Source organism: Pseudophryne corroboree, chromosome 1 (assembly GCF_028390025.1).
Source record: "Pseudophryne corroboree isolate aPseCor3 chromosome 1, aPseCor3.hap2, whole genome shotgun sequence".
Classification (NCBI taxonomy): domain Eukaryota; kingdom Metazoa; phylum Chordata; class Amphibia; order Anura; family Myobatrachidae; genus Pseudophryne; species Pseudophryne corroboree.
Window position 1 is genome coordinate 885,530,465 of NC_086444.1, and position 12,144 is coordinate 885,542,608.

Genomic DNA, 12,144 nt, shown 5'->3' on the forward strand with positions numbered 1-12,144 from the left:
ACTGAAATAAATTCATTGTTTCCCTCAAAATTCTACTCACAATACCCCATAATGACAACGTGAAAAAAGTTTTGTTTTTTTTAGCTCTTTGCAAATTTATTAAAAATAAAAAACTAAGAAATCACATGTACATAAGTATTCACAGCCTTTGCCATGAAGCTCAATATTGAGCTCAGGTGCATCCTGTTTCCAATGATCATCCTTGAGATGTTCCTACAGCTTAATTGGAGTCCATATGTGGTAAATTCAGTTGATTGGACCTGATTTGGAAAGGCACACACCTGTCTATGGTGGTCATTCCGAGTTGATCGCTCGCTAGCAGTTTTTAGCAGCCGTGCAAATGCTATGCCGCCTCCCACAGGGAGTGTATTTTAGCTTAGCAGAAGTGCAAACGAAAGGATCACAGAGCGGCGGCAAAGTTTTTTCGTGCAGTTTTAGAGTAGCTCAATACCTACTCAGCGCTTGCGATCACTTCAGACTGTTCAGTTCCTGATTTGACGTCACAAACACGCCCTGCGTTTGCCCAACCACGCCTGCGTTTTCCTGGGACGCCTGCGTTTTTCTAACACTCCCTGGAAACAGTCAGTTGACACCCAGAAACGCCCACTTCATGTCAATCACTCTGCGGCCAGCAGTGCGACTCAAATGCTTCGCTAGACCATTTGTGAAACTACATCGTTCGTTGTAATAGTAGATTGCGCCTCATGCGCAGAAGTGCCGTTTTTTTGCCTCATTGCTGCACAGCGAACGAATGCAGCTAGCGATCAACTTGGAATAACCACCTATATAAGGTCCCACACTTGACAGTGCATGTCTGAGCACAAACCAAGCATGAAGTCAAAGGAATTGTCTGTAGACCTCCGAGACAGGATTGTCTTGAGGTAAAATCTGGGGAAGTGTACAGAAAAATATCTGCTGCTTTAAAGGTCCCAATGAGCACAGTGGCCTCCATCATCCATAAATGGAAGAAGTTGGGAATCACCAGGACTCTTCCTAGAGCTGGCCGGCCGTCTAAACTGAGCGATCGGGGGAGAAGAGCCCTAGTCAGGGAGGTGACCAAGAACCCGAGCTACAGAATTCCTCTGTGGAGAGAGAAGAACCTTCCAGAAGGACAACCATCTCTGCAGCAATCCACAAATCAGGCCTGTATGGTAGAGTGGCCAGACGGAAGCCACTCCTTAGTAAAAAGCACATGGCAGCCCACCTGGAGTTTGCCAATATGCACCTGAAGGACTCTCAGACCACGAGAAACAAAATTCTCTGGTCTGAAGATTGAACTCTTTGGTGTGAATGCCAGGCGTCATGTTTGGAGGAAACCAGGCACTGCTCATCACCAGACCAATACCATCCCTACAGTAAAGCATGGTGGTGGCAGCATCACGCTGTGGGGATGTTTTTCAGCGACAGGAACTGGGAGACTAGTCAGGATAGAGGAAAAGATGAATGCAGCAATGTACAGAGACATCCTGGATGAAACCTGCTCCAGAGCGCTCTTGACCTCGGACTGGGGCGACGGTTCATCTTTCAGCAGGACAACGACCCTAAGCACACAGCCAAGATATCAAAGGAGTGGCTTCAGGACAACTCTGTGAATGTCCTTGAGTGGCCCAGCCATAGCTCAGACTTGAATCTGATTGAACATCTCTGGAGAGATCCGAAAATGGCTGTGCACCGATGCTTCCCATCCAACCTGATAGAGCTTGAGAGGTGCTGCAAAGAGGAATGGGTGAAACTGCCCAAAGACAGGTGTGCCAAGCATGTGGCATCATATTCAAAAAGACTTGCGGCTGTAATTGCTGCCAAAGGTGCGTCAACAAAGTATTGAGCAGAGGCTGAGAATACTTATGTACATGTGATTTCTTAGTTTTTTATTTTTAATCAATTTGCAAAAATCTAAAAAAAACTTTTTTTCACGTTATCATTATGGGGTAGTGTGTGTAGAACAAAATGTGGTAAAAATGAAGCGCAGTGATACTTTCCGGATGCACTGTATCTGATAGCTTTCATGCCGTTAGATAAAGTGTCTGTCTCATTTTATCGGGCAGTGTATGCCCTGCATTACTATCAGTGAACTGTAGACTTCAGCAGGTAAAACACCAGAGGTATGGAAGAGGAATTTCAGAAAAGAATGCTACACCAAAATATAGCAGCGAGCAAGACTAGTTTTTCTAATCTTCAGTGATGTGCTGCAATGATTATTATTATTATCCTTTATTTATATGGCGCCACAAGGGTTCCGCAGCGCCCAATTACAGAGTACATAAACAAATAATCAAACAGGAAAACAGCAACTTACAGTTGATGACAGTATAGGACAAGTACAGGGTAAATAAACATAGTTACATCAGCAGATGACACTGGAATAAGTATTAGGCGGCAGAAGACTTATGGATTTGGTGCAGTTGAAGATTATTAAAGTAAGAAAGGATAAGCACATGAGGGAAGTGGGCCCTGCTCGTGAGAGTTTACATTCTAAAGGGGAGGGGTAGACAGACAGGGGTGACACAGATGGGGTACATAGAGAGCGTAGAACAGAGGGTTAGGATGAGATTTGGCTGGGTTTGGTGAAGAAGTGGGTCTTGAGAGCCCGTTTGAAGTTTTGTAGAGAGGTGGAGAGTCTGAGGGGGAGAGGTAGGGAATTCCAGAGAAGTGGTGCAGCACGTGAAAAATTTGGGTAGGAGTGGGAGGAAGTAATCCGTAGGCAGGAGAGTCGGCGTGCATTAGCAGAGCGAAGAGGACGGGTGGGAGTGTAAAGGGAGATAAGGTTAGAGATGTAGATGGGAGAGGAGTGGGTGAGGGCTTTTGTAAGCGAGTGTGAGAAGCTTGAAATGGATTCTGAAAGGGAAGGGGAGCCAGTGAAGGTCTAGTAAGAGAGGAGAGGTGGACGTAGTGCGTTTGGTGAGGAAGATGAGCCAAGCAGCAGCATTGAGGATAGATTGGAGTGGAGAGAGGTATCTGTCAGGAATGTCAGTCAGGAGGAGATTACAGTAGTCCAGTCTGGAGATGACCAGTGAGTGGATAAGAGTCTTAGTAGCATCCTGGGTCAGAAAGGGTCTGATCCTGGAAATATTTTTTAGAAGAAAATGGCAGGTCTGTGAGAGGTGCTGAATGTGTGGTTTGAAGGAGAGGGAGGAGTCAAGGATTACTCCAAGACAGCGCACTTGAGGGCTAGAGGAGATAGTAGTGCCATCAATAGATAATGAGATTGTAGGAGGTGAGGTTATGCGGGAGGGAGGGAAGATGATCAGCTCGGTCTTAGACATGTTAAGTTTAAGAAAGCGCTGGGACATCCAGGAAGAGGTAGCAGAGAGACAGTTGGAGATACGAGTGAGGAGACCAGGGGAGAGGTCTAGAGAGGAAAGATAGATTTGGGTGTCATCAGCATAGAGATGATATTGGAAACCAAAAGAACTAATGAGCTTACCTAGTGAGGACGTATAGAGAGAGAAGAGAAGAGGACCAAGGACAGAACCTTGGGGTACCCCTACAGTTAGTGGAAGTGAGGGGGAGGTGGAGTCATGAGAGGAGACAGAGAAAGAACGGTCAGAAAGGTAGGAGGACAGCCAAGAGAGGGCAGTGTCACGCAGACCAATGGAGTGAAGAATTTGCAGTAGGAGAGGATGGTCCACAGTGTCAAAAGTAGCTGAGAGATCAAGTAGAATAAGTATAGAGTAGTGTCCCTTAGATTTAGCAGCATGGAGGTCATTGCATACTTTTGTAAGGGCAGTTTCAGTGGAGTTGAGAGAACGGAAGCCAGACTGGAATGGGTCAAGCAGTGAGTGTAAGGAAAGAAAGGAAGCAAGGAGGTTGTAGACAATACGCTCAAGGAGTTTGGAGGCAAAAGGAGAGATGAGTGCATGCTTGAAGGCAGAGGGGACAGTGCCTGATGAGAGGGATAGATTGAGAAGGTGGGAAAGATGGGAACAAGCAGAAGGAGAGAGGTAGCGGAGGAAGCGGGAGGGGATAGGGTCAAGTGGGGAGGTGGTGAGGGGACAGGAACAAATGAGGGCCATGACTTCCTCTCCAGATGCATGGGAGAAAGATGTCAGAGTAGGTGCGAGGGATGGTGAGGGTTGGTAAGGGATGGGAGAAAGCTGGTTACTGATGGTCTGGTGTGGTGTGATGTCCTGACGTATGGAGTCAATTTTGGATGTGAAGTAAGTGGTAAAGTCAAGAGCAGAGAGTGAGGAAGGGAGACGAGGTGGAGGTGGGCAGAGGAGTGAGTTGAGAGTGGCAAAGAGGCGCCGGGGGTTGGAAGACTGGGAGGAGATGAGGTTCTTGAAGTATGACTGTTTAGCAAGAGAAAGGGCAGCACTGAAGGATGAGAGCATAAGTTTGAAATGGAGGAAGTCTGCCTTAGAGCGTGATTTCCTCCAGTGTCGCTCAGCAGTACGTGAGCATTTTTGCAGATATCTGGTGCATTTGGTGTGCCAGGGTTGAGGTGTTAATTTGCGAGGGTGAATAGTGGTTGGTGGAGCAACAGAGTCAAGAGCAGAAGTAAGGGATGCATTGTATGTGGAAGTGGCTTGTTCAGGGCATGAGAGAGACAGTATAGGAGAGAGAAGTGAGTCAAACAGGGAGGAAAGGAATGTGGTGTCAATAGCTTCAATGTTACGCTTAGTGATGGTAGCCTTAGGAGGTAGAGATGGGGAAATCGAGAGAGATAGGTTAAAGGAGAGCAGGTGGTGGTCAGAGAGGGGAAATGGGGAGTTGGAAAAATCAGAAATATCACAGCGGTGAGTGAAGACCAGATCCAGTGAGCTCCCATTCACATGGGAGGGTGAGGAGGTCCACTGGGAGAGACCAAGTGAAGAGGTGATGTGAGTAGTACTCTATCCATGGCGAGTTGTATAAGCACATCTTTATTTTAGCTATGACAAAATTAAAATGTTTGACATAGATCAAAAATATTATGGGTGATAGTGGATTTTTTCCCCCTTAAAATGAAGCATTACATGTAAGAAACACTTCCTGAAGTTATTAATGGCACAGCTTCTATTTGTGACTATGCTCATCCTACGCCACCACAGGAAGCTATTCATATCAGTGCAGTGCTAATGGGACAAATGGAGTGAACTTAAATTACTGATCTGCTTGGGGGCAAAACGGAAATTTCCTCATCAGCCCTTCAATTATTCACGCTTAGCACTCCATAAACCTCAAATGTATAAATTACAAGCAAATGTATGCACTTTACATTTAATGTTTCTCACTATACAAGCTAATAGTAGCACTGTTAAGAACATATTGTCCCCCCTCCCCCCACCCACTACCCCCAGCAGAGTAACCGTGTCATTATAATTACCCCTGAAATCAACCATAAGCACATGGGCTAAATGAAAGAACTTTATTTGCGTTTAATTACAAGCATGTATTGTACATATAACAAGAAAAGTACCGGGGAGCGCAGATAGACTAGTAAGTAAATAAGAATTATTTTTTTTATATAATGCAATGATAGTTATTAGGATATAAAATAGTTGGTGCCATAAAACAAAAATACATTAAGTAAATTACATTCAGAACAATTTAAAACAAGGAAGAGTGAATAAAGACTTACAGCACACCACTTGCTGTTCACGGCAACCAATCAGCTACTTTGTATAATGTTATAGTATGCAAATTATAAGTGTTACTTCAATGCTGATTGGTTGCCATGGGCAACTTCTCCACTCTTTCAACTGCTTAGTACAACTCCCCCTTCATTTTAAATAATAGGTAAGAGGACAGTGCTGGACAGAGGCGGATTGGCCATAGGGTCCACAGGGAAGTTTCCCGGTGGGCCGACGCACCAGTGCGGCCTGTTTTGTTTGAGGACATGTGGTCCTTTTTATAGACATAATGAATAAGATGCTAAATAATTTGCATACATGAAAATTGCAGATGATCTAGTGTATGCTCTGTCTGCCTGCTTGGCTGACATATAAGATTGAGTGAATAGTGATTGGGATACGGTTGGTGTAATAAGAAAATATATATATTTCTAAAGAATTATATAGTTTCCTAAATTCTGAAAGTGTATCATATAATGTGCTCATAATATTTAATTTTATATCTTTTTAACTTCCCCCTTGATGCTGGACATGCCCACTAACTGGAAAGTTTTGGGGGGAGGGTGCTGCTGCCATGGCCCATGGCTAGACCTTACACCTCTGGTGCTGCCCATGTGGGGCCACTAGTACAAATTTTTCCCGGGCCGCTTTTTGTTCCCAATCCACCCCTGGTGCTGTAACATACGGGGTATGTATAACATATAGAAACTAGTAAAAATATTGGAGAGACTTGCGAGTCTTTCTCCAAAAAAAAAAATACAATATTTCATTTAATCAGTAATACATATATTTCATAAAAATCAAATATTTAGAGCAGACTAGTGAAGTGGTTTTGCTGCATCATATTGAGACTAAAGTCCCCCCCCACCACCACCCATGGTACAATGTGTACCGATGATGTGACCAAAAATCCGAGGACCGACATATCGGGTGGTCTCTACACATGGGGCAATCCGGAGCCCGACCGCCTGCTAAGCCCTCCCCTTGCATAGTGCTGCATGGGATCGTCAGCCGCATCGCCTGATCTTTTGAACATACAGAAAGAGATGGATGACCCCACGGGAGTGTGAAATGAACTGTATCATGCATAGACACGGAACGATAGCTGTCAGCTATATCGTTCCGTGTGTGGGGACCTTAAGACACATGCTCGCGCAAAAAAGATAGAGGCTCTCTGACACCAGGCATCTCGCGTCACATGCCCTATTGAGGCTAAATGTATCAGAAAACATCTGTACAGTGCTTTTTTTCTATTAAAAAAGGGATCAGAGCTCACTTAAACTTACAAGTTAATACAAAATGTACAGTAGCTTCCACACTCAGGAGAAGTTTCCACATGCTTATTTTATTAATTTACTAATAAATATCACTTCACAGTCCTGTCTGTAGAACTAGTTCTAAAACTTAAAAATGATACAGAAAAAAAGGTGCTGGTATCTATTTTCCTTTCTGAAGAAGTGAAATTATCCCTTATATGACCAAATTTCTTTTGCCCAATTTAAATTGTTAAATAATCATACCATACCTTAGTTGTCTGTTGAGTTCTTCTACATAATTCTTCTGATCAAGTATGGCAGTTATCTGGCCATCTCTATATATAGAATGAAATTAGTCAGAGAACGCAGGAAAATCATAACATAGTATAACAATGAATCTTGGTTCTACCACATAACCTTTAACAAATAATTTAGAACATTTAAACTATGATAAGGTGTCTACCTTGGCAGTCAGATATATGCTTTCATTATCTAAGTTGTATTATTGTAATATAATGATAATTTGGGGCTAAATAAGTTATGAAGAGTTATGAAGAGTAACACCATTTTTTGCAGTTACCTGTAGAAATTTGCATAAATTTTGATCAATATCAGCCTTTGATAGTTTCATTCAAGTATAATAATGCAGAAGCTAATTTTTTATGTTAACTGGTGGAAGTCATATCTGTAAAGATGGCGTAGACATAGATTATTCTGTTCATCCTGTTCAATGAGGTTTTCCAGTAAAATCAATAAAAGTCTCTCACCTACATGAAGAACTTTATGATCCCCATTATGGTACAATTACGTCAGTGAGGAGTCATATGCTTTGAATAATACACCAGAGATAATAATGGTGTTTCTACTTATGAATATATGTCAAGTGTGCTCTGTCACTCCTCTGCGGCAGGCACCTACCTTTGAAGGGAGGCGTTTCTCTACTACACCTTTTCTACTACTGAAATAACCTGTGTCATGGCTCAGTGGAAGAGGGAAAAAAATAATAACCAGGGTCCAGTTACCCAGGAATCCGACCAAGGTAGCTACCAAGGTGGGAGCTGCGAAGGACCTGGGTAACGGCGCAGTGTAAATGGGTGACCCCGGTCATCCAACCCGGGTCCTGTTTAAAGCCTATGGAGAGCCGGATCACTGGTGCTAGAAGATGATGTTATCTCCAAGTGCTGGCAGGGGGAAGAAACACACACAGATGCAGTGTGAAAGGGGCCGACCCAGGAATAATCCCCCAGGGATATCCTAATAGTCCCATAAACTGGCATTTAACAGGGATTGTGCTTCGCGTCCACAATAAGCAGCACAATGGAAGACCAATTATCGGATGCGACCACATGGGTCCACGATGTTATCACAGATCCTATTCGTTATCAGCAGATAACGGGTGAGTTACTGCACTGTAAAAACGTGCTGTAATTGGACAGCCCTATGGTGTTATCGCGCTAAAAAACCTGTTATTACAGTGTGGTAACTCACCACAACTAATAGAATACCGCTCAATGCCCGACAGCTAGACAGACTTGCTTTGTTGAAATGCACAGTATGGATTGGTAGATGCATAGCTGAGCTTTATTTTCGTAAAGATACGATTCCAGCCTCAGCTGTCCCCTATGCAGCAGGAGAAGTGATACTTTACTTTTAAACATAACTTCAGTGGAATATCATCCGTGCACATTGTATTTTACCATTAAGGTTCATATTTGTGAATTACATTTGTGGTGGTTTAGTGGCCCATTTAAATTTCAAATGGCACACACATATTGATATAAACATTTTTACTAATTTTTATTTTTTTACTTAAACATTTGCAATACTTAGTACAGAACAGTTTAGGATTTAAAAACATGCTCAACAGAGACCTTCTTAAACAGCATTGGTTTTTAATTTTGTCTGGCGTTAAAAATTAAAATAAATCCACTCAGGGATTTGCCCATGGCTGGATACACGTTGATAATGGTCTCTTTACGGATGTCAAGAAAAATGATCTCTGTAACATTATGGGTGGTATACATTTAGCGACAGTAATGGATTAGACAGGTGCTACCCAATTAGCCCCGATACCCGGCACTTATTGGGAATTATGCTTTACATGCGCATAATTGCCCAATGCCAAGCCTACAGAGAGGTGATTACACATCAATCTGGATACTTATCCTGTTTCCCATGTGTCTCACCCGAAAACGTGTAATTTTATTAAGCTGAAAAAAATGGACTGTATTTTGCTAGGCTGATAATGACCATCAAGCTAAATTTGCGATACTAGCCTGCTTTTTCCGTCTGCTAAAGTAGAGCATCTAACTGGAAACCCCCTATACTGTATAGAACGGTTAACACTTCATTTCACAGTGGAGTTTCACTCTCATCTGGATGTAACCATGTAATTTTAAGGGACTGAACATCCTAAATAATGCATTGAGCAGATTAATCAATCACATATTTAATAACAACACTTAAATAAGCAGTTACAGAAACATAACCTGTCCTCTAATACTGGTTGGCAGAAGTGGTTCTCTTAAAAGGTTTTTTTCTCTCACATACATTACAGATTTCATATATCCATAAATACATTTTGAATTGATGAAAGAAATCTAAAACAAAATATTAGGTTTTGCCTTTAACAATCTATCACATAAATAATAAACAAACCAGAAAGCATCACATTAAACATTTCAATACAAATTTTCACAGATCTATAATCTGCAGTGGCCTATTTATAATAAATATCTACATACAAATATTATAATAAATTAGATGTTATTTATCAATATACCGGTGTAACCAGATTACTTGTTAAGCAATGAAAACATGGCCCATGTGACAGCAAGTGCTGGAGAGAAGGGAGTAGAAACACGACCCCTTAACCATATGGTAATGTGCTTTGCACGTGTCCTATACTTTAATAGTAATTGCAGAGTGGGATGTTACATACTTTGGCTGGTATGTAATGGAGTCCTAGATCGCCAGAGGTGTGGGATGCCGGACGATCTCTGACCTTTTTTTAAAAGGGCAAACAAGGCAAAACCACGCCTTGTAAGTAGAGATGAGCGGGTTCGGTTCGTCGAGATCCGAACCCCCCCGAACTTCACGTGGTTTACACGGGTCCGAGGAAGCATCGGTTCTTCCCGCCGAACACGCAAAACCTGAACGGAGGAAAACGGCATCATCCCGCTGTCGGATTCTTGCTAGATTCGGATTCCATAAAAAGAGCCGCGCGTCGCCGCCATTTTCACTCGTGCATTGTTGAGATAGCGAGAGGACGGCTACGTTCTCTGCCTGAATGGCCCAATATCAGCTAAATCTCAGCGCTCAGTATCAGTGCTGCATTGTGGTGACCAGAATATATATATATATATGTACAGTACAGTAGCCCATTGCTGTATTTTGCTGCTCCGTGTCAGTTCTGTTATCCAGAACAGTGCTCAGTATCTGTGCTCATTATTATCATTGCTGCATTGTGGTGACCACTGACCAGTATATAGTAGTACAGTACAGTAGTCCATTGCTGTATTTTGCTGCCCCGTGTCAGATCTATTATCCTTAACAGTGCTCAGTATCTGTGCTCATTATTATCATTGCTGCATTGTGGTGACCACTGACCAGTATATAGTAGTACAGTACAATAGTCCATTGCTGTATTTTGCTGCCCCGTGTCAGTTCTATTATCCTAAACAGTGCTCAATATCTGTGCTCAGTATCAGTGCTGCATTGTGGTGACTAAAAGTCCAGTGTCTTGTGCTGCATCTTGCTGCTGTAGGGTGCTGTGGTAGTGTCCTGTCACTGTGCATAGGTCATCATCATTCCAGTCACAGTGGTCTAGTGGTATCTAATTCCAGACATTACTGCCGTCTAATTCCAGATATATTACTGGCATATAATTCCACACATTAAAAAATGGAGAACAAAAACGTGGAGGGTAAAATAGGGAAAGATCAAGATCCACTTCCACCTAGTGCTGAAGCTGCTGCCACTAGTCATGGCAGAGACGAGGAAATGCCATCAACGTCGTCTGCCAAGGCCGATGCCCGATGTCATAGTAGAGAGCATGTAAAATCCAAAAAACTAAAGTTCAGTAAAATGACCCAAAAATCTAAATTAAAAGCGTCTGAAGAGAAGCGTAAACTTGCCAATATGCCATTTATGACACGGAGTGGCAAGGAACGGCTGAGGCCCTGGCCTATGTTCATGGCTAGTGGTTCAGCTTCACATGAGGATGTAAGCTCTTATCCTCCCGCTAGAAAAATGAAAAGAGTTAAGCTGGCAAAAGCCCAGCAAAAACCTGTGCATTCTTCTAAATCGCAAATCCCCAAGGAGAGTCCAATTGTGTCAGTTGCGATGCCTGACCTTCCCAACACTGGACGGGAAGAGGTGGCTCCTTCCACCATTTGTACGTCCCCTGCAAGTGCTGGTAGGAGCACCCACAGTCCAGTTCATGATTGTCAAATTGAAGATGTCACTGTTGAAGTACACCAGGATGAGGATATGGGTGTTGCTGGTGCTGAGGAGGAAATTGACAAGGAGGATTCTGATGGAGAGGTGGTTTGTTTAAGTCAGGCACCCGGAGAGACACCTGTTGTCCGTGGGATGAATAAGGCCATTGACATGCCTGGTCAAAATACAAAAAAAAAATCACCTCTTCGGTGTGGAATTATTTCAACAGAAATGCAGACAACAGGTGTCGTGCCGTGTGTTGCCTTTGTCAAGCTGTAATAAGTAGGGGTAAGTCCGTTAACCACCTAGGAACATCCTCCCTTATACGTCACCTGTTGCGCATTCATCAGAAGTCATTGACAAGTTCAAAAACTTTGGGTGACAGCGGAAGCAGTCCACTGACAACTAAATCCCTTCTTCCTCTTTTACCCAAGCTCCTGCAAACCACCCCACCAACTCCCTCAGTGTCAATTTCCTCCTTAGACAGGAACGCCAATAGTCCTGCAGGCCATGTCACTGGCAAGTCTGACGAGTCCTCTCCTAACTGGGATTCCTCCGATGGATCCTTGAGTGTAACGCCTACTGCTGCTGGCACTGCTGTTGTTGTTGCTGGGCGTCGATCGTCATCCCAGAGGGGAAGTCGGAAGACCACTTGTACTACTTCCAGTAAGCAATTGGCTGTCCAACAGTCCTTTGCGAGGAAGATGAAATATCACGGCAGTCATCCTGTTGCAAAGCGGATAACTCAGGCCTTGACAACTATGTTGGTGTTAGACGTGCATCCGGTATGACACTGACAGCCCACTGGGCAGATGTATTGCCTCCCGCAGCAACAGCAGCAGCAGCGGCACCAGTAGCAGCATCTCGCAAACGCCAACTCGTTCCTAGGCAAGCTA

At 43.4% G+C, this 12,144-nt stretch overlaps 1 protein-coding gene across 8 annotated transcripts in view; it reads right to left on the reverse strand.

Moving 5' to 3' along the window:
• The window catches only part of RUFY3 (RUN and FYVE domain containing 3), a 282,769-nt gene that overhangs the window by 81,265 nt on the left and 189,360 nt on the right, over positions 1-12,144 (reverse strand). For all 8 annotated transcript variants that reach the window (XM_063920120.1, XM_063920121.1, XM_063920122.1 and 5 more), the window contains one exon: positions 7,078-7,143. In XM_063920120.1, the coding sequence (XP_063776190.1) occupies positions 7,078-7,143 (66 nt within the window). The remainder of the gene's footprint in view (positions 1-7,077; positions 7,144-12,144) is intronic.